The sequence below is a fragment of the Trichomonas vaginalis genome, chromosome II, assembly GCF_026262505.1.
Source record: "Trichomonas vaginalis G3 chromosome II, whole genome shotgun sequence".
In the NCBI taxonomy this organism is placed as follows: Eukaryota; Parabasalia; order Trichomonadida; family Trichomonadidae; genus Trichomonas; species Trichomonas vaginalis.
The window spans coordinates 13,756,912-13,778,035 of record NC_067204.1 but is presented as its reverse complement, the minus strand read 5'-3'; the positions used below and the strand labels follow the sequence as shown (position 1 = coordinate 13,778,035).

General features: G+C 34.1%; 7 protein-coding genes and 3 pseudogenes across 10 annotated transcripts, besides 2 other annotated features; all 10 read right to left on the bottom strand.

Annotated features, from left to right (window-relative positions):
• Nucleotides 1-10,452: part of a mobile genetic element that runs on past the window's edge.
• Nucleotides 44-613, bottom strand: TVAGG3_0540770 (KilA, N-terminal/APSES-type HTH, DNA-binding family; the record flags this gene model as incomplete). The annotated part of the gene is made up of 1 exon (XM_001292826.2): nt 44-613. A coding segment is annotated over one exon (570 nt), but the record flags the coding sequence as incomplete, so codon positions are not given.
• Nucleotides 825-1,436, bottom strand: TVAGG3_0540760 (organellar and viral DNA polymerase type B; the record flags this gene model as incomplete). The annotated part of the gene is made up of 1 exon (XM_001292827.1): nt 825-1,436. One exon carries the CDS (start codon nt 1,434-1,436, stop codon nt 825-827), a length of 612 nt encoding a protein of 203 aa, XP_001292828.1.
• On the bottom strand, nt 2,274-2,795 carry TVAGG3_0540750 (organellar and viral DNA polymerase type B; the record flags this gene model as incomplete). Its single annotated transcript, XM_051237903.1, has 1 exon — nt 2,274-2,795. A coding segment is annotated over one exon (522 nt), but the record flags the coding sequence as incomplete, so codon positions are not given.
• On the bottom strand, nt 5,212-6,330 carry TVAGG3_0540740 (DNA/RNA polymerases family; the record flags this gene model as incomplete). The annotated part of the gene is made up of 1 exon (XM_051237902.1): nt 5,212-6,330. The coding sequence occupies one exon, from the start codon at nt 6,328-6,330 to the stop codon at nt 5,212-5,214; it is 1,119 nt and encodes a 372-aa protein (XP_051095726.1).
• TVAGG3_0540730 (uncharacterized protein) lies at nt 6,608-7,221 on the bottom strand (the record flags this gene model as incomplete). Its single annotated transcript, XM_051237901.1, has 1 exon — nt 6,608-7,221. A coding segment is annotated over one exon (614 nt), but the record flags the coding sequence as incomplete, so codon positions are not given.
• On the bottom strand, nt 7,398-7,990 carry TVAGG3_0540720 (annotated as a pseudogene). Its single transcript has one exon. A coding segment is annotated over exon 1 (593 nt).
• Nucleotides 8,005-8,157, bottom strand: TVAGG3_0540710 (uncharacterized protein; the record flags this gene model as incomplete). Its single annotated transcript, XM_051237900.1, has 1 exon — nt 8,005-8,157. One exon carries the CDS (start codon nt 8,155-8,157, stop codon nt 8,005-8,007), a length of 153 nt encoding a protein of 50 aa, XP_051095724.1.
• On the bottom strand, nt 8,177-8,577 carry TVAGG3_0540700 (annotated as a pseudogene). Its single transcript has one exon. A coding segment is annotated over exon 1 (401 nt).
• Nucleotides 10,453-11,842: 1,390 nt separating the features above from the next.
• On the bottom strand, nt 11,843-12,118 carry TVAGG3_0540680 (uncharacterized protein; the record flags this gene model as incomplete). The annotated part of the gene is made up of 1 exon (XM_051237899.1): nt 11,843-12,118. One exon carries the CDS (start codon nt 12,116-12,118, stop codon nt 11,843-11,845), a length of 276 nt encoding a protein of 91 aa, XP_051095723.1.
• A 294-nt stretch (nt 12,119-12,412) lies between these two features.
• TVAGG3_0540670 lies at nt 12,413-13,161 on the bottom strand (annotated as a pseudogene). Its single transcript has one exon. A coding segment is annotated over exon 1 (749 nt).
• A 4,228-nt stretch (nt 13,162-17,389) lies between these two features.
• Nucleotides 17,390-21,124: part of a mobile genetic element that runs on past the window's edge.

The window sequence follows — 21,124 nt, the reverse complement described above, 5'->3', positions numbered from 1 at the left end:
CTTTCAGTAGCGGTAAATCTTCTTTGAAGGTAAGTATTGTACAACCTTTCATATCATAGTGTGTTTGAGGTAAAGTATCTTGAACTATCTGTTTAACATCTTCATTCGGTGTCATTGAAATCGGTAAGTTTTCGCGATAGAACCAATTTCTGTCAGATTTGTAAATCTTAGCAAGGTCGTAAAAGCTTTTGTTGTTTCTTCTGACTAAATGCAACATAACCATATCTCTGTCTTCTTCATTTTCCATCTCTTCAGTGTAAATCATATACTTATAGTTCTTTTCCTTTCCTTTTGGTACCGAACGTGGTATTCTTTTCTGTATGTTTTTGTCTTCTTTCATCATATCTTCTCTCTGTTTTGTACAAAGTTCGTCAAGTAGCATAAGTATGTAGATTGCATAACGAGGTGAAGCCCACATTGCTATTGAACTAACTAGGAACTTATGAACATATATACCTTTTAGATGTGATGGTAAGTTTTGTCTGTCTTGGTACATCTTTTTAAGTTCTACATGTTCAAACTCACTGAGGAGTTCATGAGTGCTATTTAATTCAAACCAGTCGTCTGCGTGTTTAGTGTCTGGTGCAAAACATGCTGTCAAAATACTTTGCATTTGGTACATGTCATCTTTGACCGAACGAATGAGACGGAGTTGTTTGTTTAACTGAACCCACTCATATTCTTCACTTATGGCTTCATGAACGATAGCAGTTGTTGTGTTCTCGGTTGTTGTCATATCTGTCTTTACATACAAAATAAAAAAAATATTTTATAAAAAATTAGCGTTATTTTCTATCTTGTATAAAAGACCAAAAATAAACGCTTTACATGTATTTTTCAGCAACTTCGTCAAATAATTTTATAGCACTATCTATCTCATCTACTTCAAACGTTTCTTTACCTTTCGTGGGAGCACCATACATTTTCTCAAACTTTTCAAGTAGTTCTGTTTCAGCAGCTCTCATATCGTTAACAAACACAACCTTGACTCTATTGACTGTACTGTCATATCTTTGAGTTATATTATATGTTCTTCCTATCTTATATCTCTTTGTATTGAAGTCCTTCGGTTTCTGAACGATGTAAAGTAAGCCCTCACTGCAACGTTCAGTATCGAATGAACCATATGTTATGAAATTATATCCAACAACTGGGTCAATCCAGAACAAAACTAGTGGTATAAGACTTTTGTCTATAAGATATGTTCTTGTTCCATAGAATCTTACCGATATCATAAGCTCAGGATTTTTTGTCAAAATTTTCTGAGTTGAAGCAATTCCAACCCAATGGGATGTTTTCTTTCCAGATGGTGTTAGAATGTCTGACAAAGAATATTTCTTGTATTTCTTTGAGTATCTTACGTTTAAATCACCAATTCTAACCACTTTGGTCTCATTGTCTATCTTTTTAACTGTTTCAAACTCAGTGTTTGTCATTTCCTGTTCTTACATACAAAATAAAAAAAAATATTTTAAAAAAACTAGCGTTATTTTATTTTTTCTATCTTGTATAAAAGATATGATTTCATAGAGTTTTTTTACGATTTTCATAGAGTTTTATGCAAGGCCGAAAAAAATCGGGCTAGAGAAATTTCACGATTTTCATAAGCGTTTTACATGGTAAACGCTATTTTTTTGACGAAGTGTTAAAGTTCACTTCGTAAAAATTTCACGATTTTCATAAGCGTTTTACATGGTAAACGTCATTTTTTTTACGAAGTGTTAAAGTTCACTTCGTCAAAATTTCACGATTTTCATAAGCGTTTTACATGGTAAACGCTATTTTTTTGACGAAGTGTTAAAGTTCACTTCGTAAAAATTTCACGATTTTCATAAGCGTTTTACATGGTAAACGTCATTTTTTTTACGAAGTGTTAAAGTTCACTTCGTCAAAATATAACAGTTATATAATGAAATTTGGTCATTTTTTCAGCAAAAATATATTTAGGTGTGCCCATGTGCCCATGTGCCTCGGTCAAATGAACTTCTCTTAAAATTACTGACAACACGACATTTTGACAACAACACAGGAAATAGATTTCATCGTATATGTTTTGTTGTTGTATTTCATCGTCAATGAGCGTAAATCAGACAAAAATATATTTTAGGTGGAACCAGGTCACCAGGTCACCAGGTCACCAGGTCAAATGAACTTCTCTTAAAATTACTGACAACACGACATTTTTGACAACAACACAGGAAATAGATTTCATCGTATATGTTTTGTCAAACATGAGCGTAAATCAGACAAAAATATATTTCTACCATAAAGTTTTATAAGCGTTTTACATGGTATATGTTGTGATGGTTCATGACTTTAAACAGTTTTGTGGCTTCTATTTCTTCACGAAGGATATCAAAAGTTTTAACAATGCCGAATGTTTCTTTATATTTCTTCTTGACATCTGAAAGAAGGAAATCGTCAGCAGTTGGATAGTTTTTGTTCAGAAATGTCAACATGTCCATTTTATCTTCTGCTGGTTTCTCTGCTTCTTTCTTTAAGTCAGCATAGTCGTTTCGCATACGTTCTATCTCTTTGACAGAATAGTTATATTTCCTCATTGCTGCTTTACATTTAGAACATTGTGGGTTCATTTTAGCATTGTACATTGAAATTTGTCCTGCAAGTACAACTAAGGCGTAAATGGTTTTCTTTAACTCAAAGGCTGCTGGTTTTATTTGTCCGTTCCATACTTTACCTCTTCTATCTTTATCTCTTATCTGCCATACACATTCAGCAACTAACGAAACAAAGTTGTCGTAGGTCTTAAACTCCCCAGATTTATATATGTCAATGAAATATACCATATCGCAGTCTTTGTGGTTGCAATGAAATCCAAGAAACTCATAGTTTACATTACGTATGAACTTCTTTATTTCTACTGAGTCGGTTGGTTTCACTTCTATTTCATCGAATTCAGGAATAGTGAGCTTTTGTTGTTGTATTTCAGGAAGTTTAGGTAGATGTTCCACCAGGTCCTGCATTTCATAAAGATACTGTTCATTTGTTTCATCTTTTGCAGTGCAATCTAAATTACTTGTTAAAAGTTCTTGCTTTATCTTCTGGATTTCTGTTTCGAAAGTATATGAAGAAGGAATGAAGCTTTTCATCTCTACTAACATTGAAGTTGGGTTCATGACTAAAGAGTTTGGTGCTGTTGTTGCTAACATGTTCTTACAATAAAATAAAAAATATTTTTTTAAAAAAACTAACTTTTTTTATTTCGGGAAAATTCATGAGTTTTGTGTGTTTTCTACGGTGGAGCCAAAAATGGCTCGACCTCAAAACAAGCATTTTGTGAAAGAATACGATGAAGAAGTCATGACAAAACATTTACGAAGAAGAAGTCATGACAAAACATTTACGAAGAAGAAGTCTTGACATTTTCCTGGACTGTTGTCATAATGTCTTGTTGTCACACTTTTTAAAAGAAGTTAAAGTGACCGAGGCACATAGGCACATAGGCACACATGGGCACATAGGCACACTTCAGTTCTTCAAAACATATACGATGAAGAAGTTTATTTCCTGGACTGTTGTCAAAATGTCATGTTGTCAGTAATTTTAAGAGAAGTTCATTTGACCGAGGCACATAGGCACATAGGCACACCTAAAAACCATCTAACCAAAACTCATTTTTCAATACTTTTTCAGCACTTTTCCGTAGTTGTATATGAAAGACAATTCGAGATAAAAGTCATAGTATAATGGAATAATATGCTGCACACCGTTTGTTGTGAACCAAACTTGAAAGTCAGAGAAACTGTTACTAGGTGGTTCGTAGAATTTAGAAGCAAAGTCATAAAAGTCCTTACCAATACAAAGAAAACTGTTGTTGCTTGAACTGAAACTTGCATGACACATGACATTTTGAGGGTCAAACACGTTTCTATAAACTGTCAAATCTGCTGGTGGAAGTATAAATTTAAATGGACCATCTGGTGGTAATGGTTCGTTCTGGTTTAGTAACCGAAGAAATTGTGCCCAAGAACGTTTGTCTACTCCCCAATATAAAAACTCTGTATCTCTTGGAGGGTTAATTTCAATCTTTTGAAATGAAACTGTGGAGTTCATCTTGTTATATTCTAGTTTCAGATAGTATGTTCCATTTAGTAAAGAGTGGTATTTTTCTTGAAATTCCCAGTAGTATTTGTTTATTTGAGTTTGGAAGTCATTTAGAGTTTTCTCAAGACTTTCGTCTGAACGAATTGTAAAGATTTTCATTTCGTCAAATTTTTCTATTAGACCATCAGAACCTTTATACTGACCATGAAAATATACTGCGAACATGAAGGCGTTAGTTCTATTTGAAAACAAAACTCTTCTAAATCCTATTGCCTTTGCATCTGAAGGACTTTGAAGCCAACGAATTGGATAGTCAAACCTGTATATACGGGATGAAATTTCTTCATCTGATATAGTCCTACCGGCATTTGTGAAGATATAGTCTAACGGTTTTGTATCTGCTACTTTTGTTCTTTGTTTTTCAACCTGAAGCATTTCATATATGTAAAAATATATGGTTTTAAAAACGTTTTAAAATGGTATGCCATATAGCTTCTTGAATTTGTTAAGAAGTATTTGAACGCGTTTTCCATCTGTATCTCTAGTGTTTACATAAGCATAGCCTGCCTTAGTAAAATATACTTGTAATTTCCTATAGTTTACGCCGGTATAAAAGTAGAAAGAGTCTTGTTCTTCGCTATAGTAGTAAAACTCAAACGTATGCTTACCATAGTCTGTAATTTCAATTGTTTCATCTTCTAGTTCGTCGACAAATTCGAATACAATATCTCCAAATTTGCCTTTGTTCTTATTGTTTTCAGAACAAGTGACCCAACGTAAGTTTTCAAGTCTATTGTCGTCTCTTTGATGGTTTATATGGTCCACACACGGTAAATTGTTAGGGTTCGGTATAAAATGAGTTGCAATGACGACATGTTTTTGGTACTTTTTGAGGTTTAATGTTACACAAATATAACCTGTTCCTCTGTTATATTCATGTATAATTCTTTGGTTTCTTTCTTCCTTATTTCAAAAGGCTCAGAACAGTGAATTTCATACTCTTCATCTAACAAACAAGTTTCCCAACGGTCTTCTCCAACAAACTCAGCGTACATTTCAAATAAAATAAAAAAATGTTTTTTTTAAAAAATGTTTTTATTTCATGCAATTTTTTACTTCATGCAATTTTTTACTTCATGCAATGTTTTATTTCATGCAATGTTTTATTTCTGTGCCGTCTTCAAGTATACCCCAGTACTTACGTTTGGAGAGTACATGAACTTCGGAAAATACCTTATCTACCTTAAAACAGCCCATCTTTTCACCGACCATTCCCATTTCAATGAGTTTGTTATATCCTTCTTCGTTCGTCATGAGTGCGTCAATGTTCTCGTAGTAAACCTTCACTTTGGATTTGACCTCTGAGAAGAATTTGTTGTAGTTGTCAAGGACTGCCTTTGCGAACTGAGGGTAAGACCAATGTTCGACAATAGGTTTTAATGTGGTTACTAAGCCACTTTGACCTTCGGTGAACTCGTACTTCAAAACAAAAGGAGAAAACCTTTCAACAAAGTTGTCGACCTTCTCATAGTGTTTACTCTTCATCTTTTGAGGTTTCTTAATGGAATATCCCCATGTCGAATTCATAAGCAATTTGAGCGTCATTGCAAGTTTTGGGTTTGAAGCTTTCCTAATATCATACAGTTGTTGTATGACTTTTCCAACTGTATAGTTCCTTCCCGGGAACTCACCATCTTCGTTTGGAATTCCAGTCGGAATATATTGGACAAACCTCATGTACGCAGCGTTAAGGTCGACATAGTATATCTTTTCATATGAGTCGAACTTGTCGCAACCAATCGGTCCAGTTTGTGGAAATTCAAGCGAGTCTCTTATCTTCTGAGAAACTTCTCCTGTTATCTCATAAACATCGTCAAAGCAACCTGTTTCATATAAAACCTTCTGACCTAACTCAGATGCTCTCCAATACAATTTGACGTCGATTGGATGTCTCAATGGAAGTTTGTTTATAGCATCTTGAAGTTCTTGCAACCTCATTGGAAGTTCTTCTGGTTCAGGTTGGTATCCGAACAATCCAACTCCTTTTGGAACTGTGTACTTCTTTTGTGCTAGAACTTTGTCTGGAACAACTTTTGGTCTTACCAACAATGAAAAGTTTGTTTCGTCTTTTGGTACAAAAGTTTCTGTCAGCTTGTCATCTGGAATTGGTTCCAACAAACCTTTCTCGAAAAGAATGTTAACAGCTCTGACAATGTTGCACTTACCATTTCCGAACAATGGGTTTGTAAGACTTTCGTTCAACATGAAGTGGTTATGGACAATTGCAATCTTCAACCATGGTAAGTCTTTGTCAACAACATAGTCGTCATGTGAAGAACCTTTCTCAGTCGGAATGTTGACTCGGATATTCACATTTGCCAACGGTGCAATTTTAGCCAATTGACTTCTGAGAATGTACCTGGTTTTCACACATGACTCAAGATACTTCATTTTCTCATCTGTAACAAGACCAGAGTTTCTGAGACATGTAAGAATGCAAGGTTCATTGACAATTGTTTCAATTGAATTGTAAATTCCATACCTTGTCAAGTCAATGTCAGACTTGTTTATGAACGGGAAGTATCCAGCATGTTGTCTGACTGCTTGAGGGTTAGGTTGGTACCATTCGAACTTCACGCTTGCAATTCCTTCAATTGCATTCAAAATATCTGAGTCGGAGTCAAACATTTGTTCTCTCTTTGTAGTCTTGAAAGCGTCAAGAAGTTGTGCGGCTGTTGTGACATTGCCATGTGCATAGTAAATATGGCCATCCAAATCTGTTACGGTTAGTCTGAGATTGTATCCTTTCTTATTTCCGTCTTGTATGGCAGCAAGTACACCCATGAAGCCTTCTTTGTTCTTTCCTTCGTCAAAGTTTACTGTAAAGGTTCTACCAGATGCAATTTTACTTCTAACTTCACGATACTTTTCATATGCATATCTTGTTCTTTCCATGGGAGCATGTGTGTCTTCACCTCTACCTTTTTTCCTTCTCAAAGGATACAATTGTTCGTCATGTTTCCAGTAGAATCTGGCAAAGCCGTCGTGTCCTTCAACTTGAGGCTCAGTAACATCGAAAGGCATGTCCATAAGATGTTCTTCTTCTAACCTCTCTAGTCTGTTTGGATAATTGGCGCGTGCTGTTTCTAAGTCCATTTCATAGCGAAGACCAGACAATTTGTCATAGACTTTTATGGGTCTTCCCTTCCTATATTTAAAATTCTTCGAAACTCTCCAACCATATCTTTCTAACTCTGCTTTTATTCTAGCAGACCTTCTGTCCATTCTATGTGGGGGCATTTTTATAAAAATAAAAAATATATTTTTTCTCTTTACTTAACATAACCGCCTGCTGCCATAAGTCTTTGACGCCAACCCATACCAGCTAATGAAGGTTGACTTGGTTTAGTTTCCAAACTAAACTTTGGTTTTGGTTTATCTTCAGTTTTTGGTTTCTCTTCTTCTATTGGTTTTTCGTCACTTTTCGGTTCATCTGACTTTACCTCACTTGCTGGAACAGTTGTGTCGTTAACATCTTCATAAATATCATATGCCATTTGTTTTTGTTTTCCTTTCAACTTTTTGTGTTTGTTGTAAAGTTTAGAATATTTCGACTCTAAGTCAATGAGATGTTCTATAATGAACTGTTGGTCAGTGAAGTAAACTTTTCCATCTCTGTTGTCTCATAAACTCCTTCAGACTTCAATATTTTATTTGTGAGAGTCTGTTTCTTTTTTGAGATACTAGCCGTTCCATTTCTATGAAAAGTGACTTTGTAGTTGGGGTTTGTATTTCCAGACCTCACACTTTCTATTATTGAATTTTTCTCTTCATCTGTAAGTTCTTTGACAGGTTTTGACAATGGTTCTGAACTTTTTGTTTGTGGTGTCAAATCTACCGTTTCAACTTCTTCGGTCATTTTCATCTCAGTAAAAAATTTTAGTTTGGTTTGTTTTCAACTGGTTGTTGAGGTTTTTTAAGTCGGTCTAAAACTTCCTGAGGTATAGGAAGAACTTGACAAACACGTTGTGTAACTGCTGGAAGCCGACAAATCCATCTTGAACCCATTTGTCTCAATGCTGTATTGTTCATTTCATCTCAGTAAAAAATTTTACATTCCCCACGTTTGAGGCGGTTGAGGTTGGTTGTTGTTTACCCACTGTTGTGCATGGTTATATCCTCTGTTAAAGAATCTTTCACCTTGGTCCATTAGTGTCCTGCTTGGTTATAGTAGTCATTTGCTTTGTTATAATAGTTTCCTGCTTGTCTTCCTACATTGTCCATCCATCCTTGAACTTTTCCTCTTGTTTCAGGATTTGGAATAAGATTTGCTGCATCTCGTGCTACATCCCAACCTTTCTGTACAGTTTGTATAATAGGTTGTGCTTTCTCTTTAAGTATACCTAATGTACTCAAAATCTTCCTTCCAACTCCAAATACACCTCTGGCTATTGTTCCCACTGCGGGCAAAAATCTAGATGCGACTCCTGCTAATGCGCCAAATAAACCCATTTCTTATAGGATAAAAATGACGAATCCAAACAAGGACCCCTATGTTTCTAAGGCAACAAAGAAAGCACTCATGATAAAAATCTTTAGTTCAACACCAAATGCTTGGTTTATGGATATCTTGGAAAACATTCCGAGAGTTAGAACAGATGGACCACCATACTGGCTAATATTTGTCGGTCAAAACACAAGATACTGTGAAGCCATACCATTATGGTCCAAAATATTTTAGATGTGAAAACTGCTTTGACAATATTCGTTGACAAATACCATCCAACAAAACTGACATCTGACTGTGAAAGTTCTTTCAAATCAGACGATATTAAAAACTATCTGCGTTCAAAAAATGTAAACAATATTTCATTGTCGACCAAAACCATTCTGCTCTTGGTGTCATTGACGGTTGTATAAAATGTTAAGAGACTTAAACAACCACAAGGTGGTGAAGCAAATGAAATGTCATATGACGACAAGTACAGACATTTCTCCATGGCAAAGATGAGACAAGTTTTAAATATTTACAATAGCCGTAAACAAAAGGTTGGGAAACACTCCCCCGAAGAAATGAAAAACAACCCTGACTTAGAGAAAGACTATATATTTAACAATTTAGTCAAAAGAGACAAACAAGAAAGAATGCCGGGCTTCAAACTTCAGAAAGGAGACAAAGTAAAATAGAAATACCTAAACGCGACCCATATGAAAATACTATTGACTATGACAACAACAAGTACCCGACAGGTACTCACATTCGTGTTCGTAAAAATAGAAGAAAGTATACAAGAGAATATTATGAAGTTTTAGGCAAACATGGCAAAATGTACAGACTGCAAGCAGAAGATAAAACTACTATTGTCAGACCTCGTTTCAAACTTGTCAAAGTTCAAGGTGGTATACTTTCAAAGACAGTTCCTAACAAATATAAGACAACTCCTGACGAATATGCTAAAGAAGTTGAAAATGACGACTAAGCATTTCTATCCATGCGTAAACTGTCATGTAAGGTGGCATGTAGTCTTTACTTTGTCCCGTTGTTTGCGTATACCCTGAAACGCGATGTGTATGGTTTCCTCCTCCCTCAGTGTTACTCCAGTAACAATCTATAGCAAACTTAACGTTGTCTTTAACATCATATCCTTTACCTTTTGTCATTGCTGACCAATCCCAATATCTATGCTTATGCCAACCTGCTTGAGATGTACTTAAATCTATGTAGTGACTGTGTGCAGGTAAATTTTCACCTGAAATCGTTTTACTTCCACCTGTTTCCTTTGAAGAGTTTGCACAATACAAAAACCTGTCGACTATTTGAGTCCAAGTTCCAAAACCAAGTACTACTTCTGGTCTGGTAGAGTTCATTGACGTATAAATAGAACCAACCGGGTAAATGGTTTGAAGTATTTCTGTCTTTAATGTTTGAAGCTCTGTTTTGTCAGCTTTCTTGTCATATAAATCTTGAGCAGTGAATTTAACTTTATTTTCATCCTCCATGACATAAACATCTCTACATCTAATGTATCTCATCGTTGTTATGTTTTTATCCGATGTTAAACCTTCTGGAAAGTTAAGAGGTTTAAAATATAATGCATCCCCACCAGTTTCTTCAACCGTTCCTTCAATATTTTCTATAGCAACAGTTGTAAAACTTGTATGTGTATGTCCAACGGCACTTTTCCTGTTTAAGGTTTCTTGTAAGTTTGTAATATTTGCAATGGTATGTGTATGTCCAACGTCACTTTTCCTGTTTAAGGTTTCTTGTAAGTTTGTAATATTTGCAATGGTATGAGTATGTTCTTTCGTTGCATAAGCTTTGTTAGCTCTTTCTTCTTCTTTTGCTATTGCATCGTCTACATACTCTTTGTCAGCTTTGTTGTCAACATCTGCTTTCAAAAGAAGTTCATCTATAGGTTTCTCGTTTAAAGTTCGTTTTGTTGGATTTATACAAACAGTATGGTTCTTGTTGTCTTGAAACAGAAACTCATCTGTCATTGGGTTTATCGTCAGTTTTAAGCTTCCTTCTTTCAATGACTCAGATATCTTAGAATAGTTTGAAAAGTTTGTTGTGTTCTTATTTAGAGCTTGTATAATGAGTTGTCGGTTGTGTTGTATTTCTCTCATAGACGCTGTTTCATTTGACATTTTTATTCTAGATAAAATATGCTTTCAATAGAAAAAGAAAATTCTAGAGTTGCTACAACTAAACCATTAGATGAACTTTTTACGAATGTCGGTCAAAAGTTTGAGACAGAGACCGTAAAGCATGAAGGCTATCGTTTTGACTACCCGTTAAGATGGTTAAGAGACCCATCCGTCACAAAAGCTATTGGCTTTCGTAGAATGAAGTTCATTTCAGAAGCCATACATGGTTTCCCATTTACGGTCGGTTTTTTGAAGTTCGATACTATAACAAAGAAAAACGTACGTATGAGAAATTTGAACAGGGAAAACTTTTACAAGTGAATTTGCTTGTAAACTTAGAAACAACTCTTCAAGCTTTTCAAGAAAAAATAAACGATATCTATCTCGAATATGCAAACCAGTTTAACATTGACGAAGGAGAGTACCATCTCGATATTGTTTATGACAGGAAAAATGCAACTGTTAAAATCAATAGAATAGAAGACCTTGGAGAAAACGTTTATATTTCTACAAAATATAACAACTTGGCATGTATAGATTTTGAGGATGTTAAATCAGCCTGCAGAATATCCAGTACACCCGGACTTTTATGAAGTCGAAAACCCTAATGGAACATATGAAAATGTTTTCGACTCAGATGCTATTATAGTTCATGCTTCATTTTCTGGTGCACAAAACTCTTTTTTATGCTTGGCAAATGACTTTTACGAAAAACCTACAAAGCTATATGAACCACCAAGTGGAAGTATTTCAGACTTTCAAGTATGGTTTACAACAGATGGAAGAAAGAGAATAGTTCCATTATACCATGCGTTTTACTTAGAACTTAGTTTCATATACAACTACTATCGAACGGTAAAAATATAATTTTTAATACGGTTGGGTGTTGGATTTGGTTGCCAACTAGACTGTGGTGCAGGTTCAGCTGTTGTATAACAGGAGCTTGTTCTTCTGGTTCAGGGTCTTTAGGTAAATACCAACGAAACTGACCTACTCTTTTACCAATATTTTTGACACCGTTCCAAATTCCTCTTCCGACAGATTTTATTCCATTCCATATACCTCTTCCAACATTTCGAAAGAAGTTTCCAATACTACTGAAGAAACCCATTTTACTATATGTAAAAATCTAATGTCCGCCTAGTCTCTTACGTTTCCTGTTGAGTTCCATAGCATTCTTTAACTGGAGCTCATACATTCTATTTCTCCTCTGGTAGAAAACATACTCTGGGTCAACTCCTGTGTTCGCGTCATCTGCATAGAGTTGTTTATATCCCACTTCAGGGTTTGTATAAAACTCTTTCCATCTCATATTTGCATACCATGGTGGCAAACCTAACGCAGCGTCATTTGACATGGCAGTTTGCATTTGTACATCTGTTGGCACTTGACCATAGTTTGCCATTGCAGTTTGTATTCTAACTTCATTTGGAATATTCTCTGGGTTTGGTTGTCCGGGTTTCTGTGCATTCGCTAAGTTCTGTGCGTCCATTTAATATTAGATAAAAATATCTCTTACGAGTACATATACTGAACATTTGCAGGCATTGGTTCATCTTCATATTCTCTGTACTTTTCTGCCACGTCAAAGAAATAGATGACACAATGGAAAAAACCTAAAACAAGTAGTCCTATTTCAAACCACATTTACCTACCAATAAAATTTCTTTGTTATGACACTTTCTCCGGTTTATAGGACCTCTCTCATATTCTATCTTGTCATATTTAAAACAATAGTCATGTATGTCCTCTAACCATCTCATAACGGTTTCCAAACCACTTTTATCGGATGTAAAGTAAAAGCATGGATGGTTATGTAAAACGTCTAAAGTTTCTAAAGAGTCTTCTCAAAGTCCAGTCTACTTGGTATTGAAAATCGTATGTGTTATAGAACGGCGTCTACTATAAAGAAAACATTTTCCTTGTTTTTATATTTTTCATACAACTCTGTCCAATGACATCTCACAAACTCTATACCCTCAATATATTTTTCTATGTCCTCTTTGAAAACCTTTGTATAGTTAAGATATAAAACGTTTGACATAAGTGTTTCAATGTCATGAACTCTTATAGAACCACTATATAATAGTCTAGCAGATATACTATCCAGTCTATATATTCTGCTTTTTTCAAAAACCTCTCTCACAATATCTTTCTTATCTAATGGTATACTTTCCATCTTACCTATAGGTATCTTTTCTTTCAACTCACTCAATATTTTGTTTGTGTCTGGTATATGTTTGAGACGTTCATATAGTTGTCGAAGTCATTGCATATAATCTTTGAGTCTGGGAATACGGTATGGCACAAATGGGATATATAGAAACTTCCACCGAACAAATCTACAAATGTTAGACCTTTCGGTAGTTTCTTAAGTTCTCTCAATAGAATATCTTTACATCTACTCTTATTTCCAAAGAAGGGTAACGGTGGTTTTGTAAAATTCATTTTATATATATAATAAAAATGTTTTTTCCTGAAAAATGACAGAAAAGGCTTCTCAAAGTATACTTCCTTGAACGCCCGTAACTTTACTGTAGCGACGATAGACCCTTACTTGTCCGGACATAGTTATACTATTTTGAGTCCTCTACCGAAAAGTCAACAGCAACGACTTTCAAAAATTTTTAAGGGCTAGAAGGGGCGCAGCCCCTGGAAGCCCGACAACACTCAAAAAAACCTCATTTTATACCTCATTGCATACTAAACATCTTTGGGGCTAGAGGGCACGAAGTGCCTGGAGGCCCCACTACCTTTTTTTTTTTTTTTTTTTTCATATGTAGAAGAAAAGCTAATTTTGAAGTACGCCCGAAACCCACCAACAGGATTTCGAGCTACTAAAAAGGTATTTTTAAATGTGATTTTTTTTATAAAAAATTAAATTTATTTTAAGATCAGACTAAAAACTAATTTTATGGAAAATCTATATCGACAAATTTATTACTTATTGGGTATATAGATTTTTTGATTATGGCGATTATGTCTGATATGCTTCCAATAAGCCAAAACACATTTCATACTGATTTCTATAAAAGGTATCTTTATTATAGAAGTGTAAGCTATATCTGTTTGTTTTTTTATTATAACAAATTCAAAATTCTCTTATAAGGACTAGATGAAATCTGTATTATTAAATCATTAGCTAAATGAAGGTTCAAATAGAAAGTAAATATCAATTTATATGATACTGAAACCAAATAGTTCTTTTAATAAAAGATAACACGCTGAAAATTATTGAGTATTTGCAAATCTCAAAAATCTATTGGTGAATTTGGCTCAACTTTTAAAATTATAACATCCATATCAAATCATAAAAGCAGACAAAAATTAAAGCCAAACCTATCGGCCAATTTTTTTTGATATTTTGATTTTTGAGGTATACTTTTAAAAGTGGATTTAAAGCACTTATGAAAAAACATTAACTTCTGTCGTTATGATTATTGATTTAGACAATAATGATTTTAATCTTTGATTATCAAAACACTAAAGTCATCTTTTTAACATTTGCTTGGTAGCATTAACTCAAGTCTAAAGTACTATTTTATGTGGCACTCTTAGAATTTTTGTATTCATTGTACACGCTGAAATAGTACCATTAAAGTTATGGCGGACTTTCAAAAAATAGTTTGGTCACCTTTTAAATTTTCATATTCTAAAGAAATGAATGAGTTTTCCCTTTACAATTCGATAGTCTATACATATGAAATTTTATTCATAAAGCTTATAAGCAATAATTTATTTACAGTTCATAGGGATTTCGTGTAAAAAAAGATTTTGGTGACAAAAACCGTTTTGGGTAGGAACAGATTAAATAGCTATATTAAGAACTTAGCATGAAATTGAGTTATGGTATAACCGCTAATATTAAAGTATCTTTTTGGGAGACCTAAGTTTGATTCAGCAATGTTTATTTTTTTTTAACCAATGGACGGTCTCAATGATTACAAAGAAGTAAATGGACCACAAACATATCCTGATGAAACAGAACATTGCGAGATAAGTTTGATAGATTACCGTGATAATCGTGAAATTCAACTAGATTTATCAAATTGTCGTCAAGAAATAGTCCAAAGTCTACAAGATGGCTTATATGATAAAGCCTATGATATATTCATGCAACTTGATCCAGAAATTCAAAACACTTTTTATTGTGAATTAAAAGAAAACACAGATATCGATAAATCAGCCGAATATCTTATATTTTGTATTCAGTTACATGATTTTTATCTTGAAAGAGATCTTATTCCACTATTTTTAACAGATAATTGCATTTTATTTACAAACAATCAATTTCTCATGGCATTTTATCGTGTTATTTACAATAACTTTGAAATTTTCAAAAGTTTAACATTGTTTGATGAATTTTCGCATTTAATTGATCATCTTTTTTCAATATTTTTGCTTACGAAGAACTACTTACTAGGGAAAATTATTATTTATTTCTTCCAAGTATGTTTCAGAGATTTGTTGCAGTTAGATGTACTCAAAGATTGGTTATTAAACTTTCGTGATCTATATTATGAAAATTGTAACATATCTGACAATACATACATGGAATATTTCGTTATGAAATGCATTATTTATTCAATCTTGACTAAAAGAGGTATTTATGATATGAATTCAGAAATTTCATATTGGAAAGAAAAATATAATGAGTATGATGATTTGACATTCGAGTCAAAACAAAACATAGCTTTAATATATTTCCATTTTAAATATATTGGAATATTTGATCAAATAAAAGAAGCAAAAGAAAAATTATACGATGATTTCGAAGAAATTTTAAATACAGAGCAGTTCATGGAGTATTGGGATCGACTGGCTTTGTTTCAAACTGTTTTATGCGAAGATTCTTCACAAGTTAATATCGAAATCGAAAAATTTGAAATTTATTATCTGTTTCAAATTATAAAACCTAAACAATAGTCAGGTTATTTTTGGTTTTTATGATACTCTTAATAAAAAGGTAATAAAATATACATTTTTAAAGATATTCAAGTTTTTAACAATAAATTGTCTATAATATACATCTGTACAATTATTATATAAATTTCATTATATGTGTTTAGTTCTTAGTTGATTTTTTTGGAAATATAAAATATTATTCCGAATAAAAAGTTTGTTTAAAAGCACACAGAACATAGAGTCATTACTTCATCATTAGAACTAATAGAAAACGTGAGTAGATTGTCTTCAATATGCTTGTAGAGCTTCAATTGTTTTTGGTAACAAATTCAACATTTTTAGACAAAAGTTTTGTATTTAACTACATATTTATCTATATAGTATTTTTACAGTTTCAAAAACAAATGTTTGATAGAATTTAACAATTTTAATCCCAATTTTATTTTTTTTAATTATTATTGTGATATCTAAATAGTAATGTACATAGATCTAAATATTTATATTCAAATATTCTGTCCTTTATTCAAACTTCTGTCTTTATCAAATTTCTGTCCTTTCTTTCAATTTTCTGTCCTTTCTTTGGAAATAAATTAATGGAGCAGCAGGCTCAACTTTTCCAAATAGATACTTCTTTCTTCCGGCAGATAAATATGCAATTGATTGAACCAAATTTTAGCGATATTTCGCACCCACGAATCCCAAGAAAAAATTTAGCTGAATATAAAATCGAACAAGAAACCAAAAAAACAGAAGCACTTACAAAATTTAAAAACTTCCTAGCTGAACAACATTTTACTCAAAAAACTGAAACAGGAGGGCATACAAATCGTGAAGATATTCGTAATCATTATGAAGATTATGCTAGCGTGGAGTATTCTATTGAAGATATAACAAGTGAGCATCTTACTCTTTCATCAGAATGCCTACGAGAATTCAATTCCCGTACATATTTCGTGAAAACAGCATCAAATTCTGTTTTACCTCTACAGTACAAATTTAAGCAACCAGTCGCTATTGCAACAGAAGAAAATCATGAAGACAACCCCGATCAAAGTTCGACCCAGAATATTCAGAGTATAAATGAAAATAATACTATTAGTGAAAGTAATCATAATGAATACCAAAATACTAGTTCTAACGAAAATATTCAAAGTGAAAATCAAAATGCCAGTTCAACTGAAAATCAAAATGATAATAATTTAATTGATCCAAAATCTAATGAAGAGAACGCATACGTAATACAGAATAATCAAAATTTTTTAGAACTAATATATAAACTCCAAAACTTTGAACAATTAAATTATATTCCAAAAGAATTTTCAGTTCCTGAGAACTTTTTAAAACTTGTTGAATTAAAATTGGTTGAATATACATCTACAAATGATTATTCTGATATCTGGTGGCTTAATAAGGTCAATTTTAGAGATAATTATAAGAAATATAAAATATTTCAAACGATCAATAACTTGTTGTGCATGAAAATTCGGTTCACTTCACTTCTGACAAAAAGTGACAAATTTACATGACAAAAATAGTTTACATGGCAAAATATATAGGGTATTTTTTTTAAAAGTAGTTATCTTTATATATAAAAATAAAACTTTTGATATATTTGAGTAAATGATTTATTAATTTATTTATTTTTTTTAAATCAAATCATATAAATATATATATATATATATAATAGTGAAATAGAACAAGAGATAATTATTGATGATTAAATTGTAGACGAGGATAAAAGTTTAGATAAATTAATAAAATTAGTGTGGAATCAGACAAAGTTTCCCGCTGTTTGGGAAGGAATTGTTGGCTATGATGTACTGATTCATGATCAGTACATCATAGCCAACAATTCCTTGTACAAAGTTCAAAAACTTGGGTGCAATCAGTTCTGATTGCACCCAAGTTTTTGAACTTTCTCGAGGGAATGAAAGGGTAAGAGGTATACATTATGAATATATACCTCTTACCCTTCCATTCCCTCTCTGACAGCGGGAAACTTTGTCTGAATGTTAAACTATTCAGACAAAGTTTCCCGCTGTTTGGGAAGGAATTGTTGGCTATGATGTACTGATTCATGATCAGTACATCATAGCCAACAATTCCTTGTACAAAGTTCAAAAACTTGGGTGCAATCAGTTCTGATTGCACCCAAGTTTTTGAACTTTCTCGAGGGAATGAAAGGGTAAGAGGTATACATTATGAATATATACCTCTTACCCTTCCATTCCCTCTCTGACAGCGGGAAACTTTGTCTGAATGTTAAACTATTCAGACAAAGTTTCCCGCTGTTTGGGAAGGAATTGTTTGGCTATGATGTACTGATTCATGATCAGTACATCATAGCCAACAATTCCTTGTACAAAGTTCAAAAACTTGGGTGCAATCAGTTCTGATTGCACCCAAGTTTTTGAACTTTCTCGAGGGAATGAAAGGGTAAGAGGTATACATTATGAATATATACCTCTTACCCTTCCATTCCCTCTCTGACAGCGGGAAACTTTGTCTGAATGTTAAACTATTCAGACAAAGTTTCCCGCTGTTTGGGAAGGAATTGTTGGCTATGATGTACTGATTCATGATCAGTACATCATAGCCAACAATTCCTTGTACAAAGTTCAAAAACTTGGGTGCAATCAGAACTGATTGCACCCAAGTTTTTGAACTTTCTCGAGGGAATGAAAGGGTAAGAGGTATACATTATGAATATATACCTCTTACCCTTCCATTCCCTCTCTGACAGCGGGAAACTTTGTCTGAATGTTAAACTATTCAGACAAAGTTTCCCGCTGTTTGGGAAGGAATTGTTGGCTATGATGTACTGATTCATGATCAGTACATCATAGCCAACAATTCCTTGTACAAAGTTCAAAAACTTGGGTGCAATCAGTTCTGATTGCACCCAAGTTTTTGAACTTTCTCGAGGGAATGAAAGGGTAAGAGGTATACATTATGAATATATACCTCTTACCCTTCCATTCCCTCTCTGACAGCGGGAAACTTTGTCTGAATGTTAAACTATTCAGACAAAGTTTCCCGCTGTTTGGGAAGGAATTGTTGGCTATGATGTACTGATTCATGATCAGTACATCATAGCCAACAATTCCTTGTACAAAGTTCAAAAACTTGGGTGCAATCAGTTCTGATTGCACCCAAGTTTTTGAACTTTCTCGAGGGAATGAAAGGGTAAGAGGTATACATTATGAATATATACCTCTTACCCTTCCATTCCCTCTCTGACAGCGGGAAACTTTGTCTGAATGTTAAACTATTCAGACAAAGTTTCCCGCTGTTTGGGAAGGAATTGTTGGCTATGATGTACTGATTCATGATCAGTACATCATAGCCAACAATTCCTTGTACAAAGTTCAAAAACTTGGGTGCAATCAGTTCTGATTGCACCCAAGTTTTTGAACTTTCTCGAGGGAATGAAAGGGTAAGAGGTATACATTATGAATATATACCTCTTACCCTTCCATTCCCTCTCTGACAGCGGGAAACTTTGTCTGAATGTTAAACTATTCAGACAAAGTTTCCCGCTGTTTGGGAAGGAATTGTTGGCTATGATGTACTGATTCATGATCAGTACATCATAGCCAACAATTCCTTGTACAAAGTTCAAAAACTTGGGTGCAATCAGTTCTGATTGCACCCAAGTTTTTGAACTTTCTCGAGGGAATGAAAGGGTAAGAGGTATACATTATGAATATATACCTCTTACCCTTCCATTCCCTCTCTGACAGCGGGAAACTTTGTCTGAATGTTAAACTATTCAGACAAAGTTTCCCGCTGTTTGGGAAGGAATTGTTGGCTATGATGTACTGATTCATGATCAGTACATCATAGCCAACAATTCCTTGTACAAAGTTCAAAAACTTGGGTGCAATCAGTTCTGATTGCACCCAAGTTTTTGAACTTTCTCGAGGGAATGAAAGGGTAAGAGGTATACATTATGAATATATACCTCTTACCCTTCCATTCCCTCTCTGACAGCGGGAAACTTTGTCTGAATGTTAAACTATTCAGACAAAGTTTCCCGCTGTTTGGGAAGGAATTGTTGGCTATGATGTACTGATTCATGATCAGTACATCATAGCCAACAATTCCTTGTACAAAGTTCAAAAATTGGGTGCAATCAGTTCTGATTGCACCCAAGTTTTTGAACTTTCTCGAGGGAATGAAAGGGTAAGAGGTATACATTATGAATATATACCTCTTACCCTTCCATTCCCTCTCTGACAGCGGGAAACTTTGTCTGAATGTTAAACTATTCAGACAAAGTTTCCCGCTGTTTGGGAAGGAATTGTTGGCTATGATGTACTGATTCATGATCAGTACATCATAGCCAACAATTCCTTGTACAAAGTTCAAAAACTTGGGTGCAATCAGTTCTGATTGCACCCAAGTTTTTGAACTTTCTCGAGGGAATGAAAGGGTAAGAGGTATACATTATGAATATATACCTCTTACCCTTCCATTCCCTCTCTGACAGCGGGAAACTTTGTCTGAATGTTAAACTATTCAGACAAAGTTTCCGCTGTTTGGGAAGGAATTGTTGGCTATGATGTACTGATTCATGATCAGTACATCATAGCCAACAATTCCTTGTACAAAGTTCAAAAACTTGGGTGCAATCAGTTCTGATTGCACCCAAGTTTTTGAACTTTCTCGAGGGAATGAAAGGGTAAGAGGTATACATTATGAATATATACTCTTACCCTTCCATTCCTCTCTGACAGCGGGAAACTTTGTCTGAATGTTAAACTATTCAGACAAAGTTTCCCGCTGTTTGGGAAGGAATTGTTGGCTATGATGTACTGATTCATGATCAGTACATCATAGCCAACAATTCCTTGTACAAAGTTCAAAAACTTGGGTGCAATCAGTTCTGATTGCACCCAAGTTTTTGAACTTTCTCGAGGGAATGAAAGGGTAAGAGGTATACATTATGAATATATACCTCTTACCCTTCCATTCCCTCTCTGACAGCGGGAAACTTTGTCTGAATGTTAAACTATTCAGACAAAGTTTCCCGCTGTTTGGGAAGGAATTGTTGGCTATGATGTACTGATTCATGATCAGTACATCATAGCCAACAATTCCTTGTACAAAGTTCAAAAACTTGGGTGCAATCAGTTCTGATTGCACCCAAGTTTTGAACTTTCTCGAGGGAATGAAAGGGTAAGAGGTATACATTATGAATATATACCTCTTACCCTTCCATTCCCTCTCTGACAGCGGGAAACTTTGTCTGAATGTTAAACTATTCAGACAAAGTTTCCCGCTGTTTGGGAAGGAATTGTTGGCTATGATGTACTGATTCATGATCAGTACATCATAGCCAACAATTCCTTGTACAAAGTTCAAAAACTTGGGTGCAATCAGTTCTGATTGCACCCAAGTTTTTGAACTTTCTCGAGGGAATGAAAGGGTAAGAGGTATACATTATGAATATATACCTCTTACCCTTCCATTCCCTCTCTGACAGCGGGAAACTTTGTCTGAA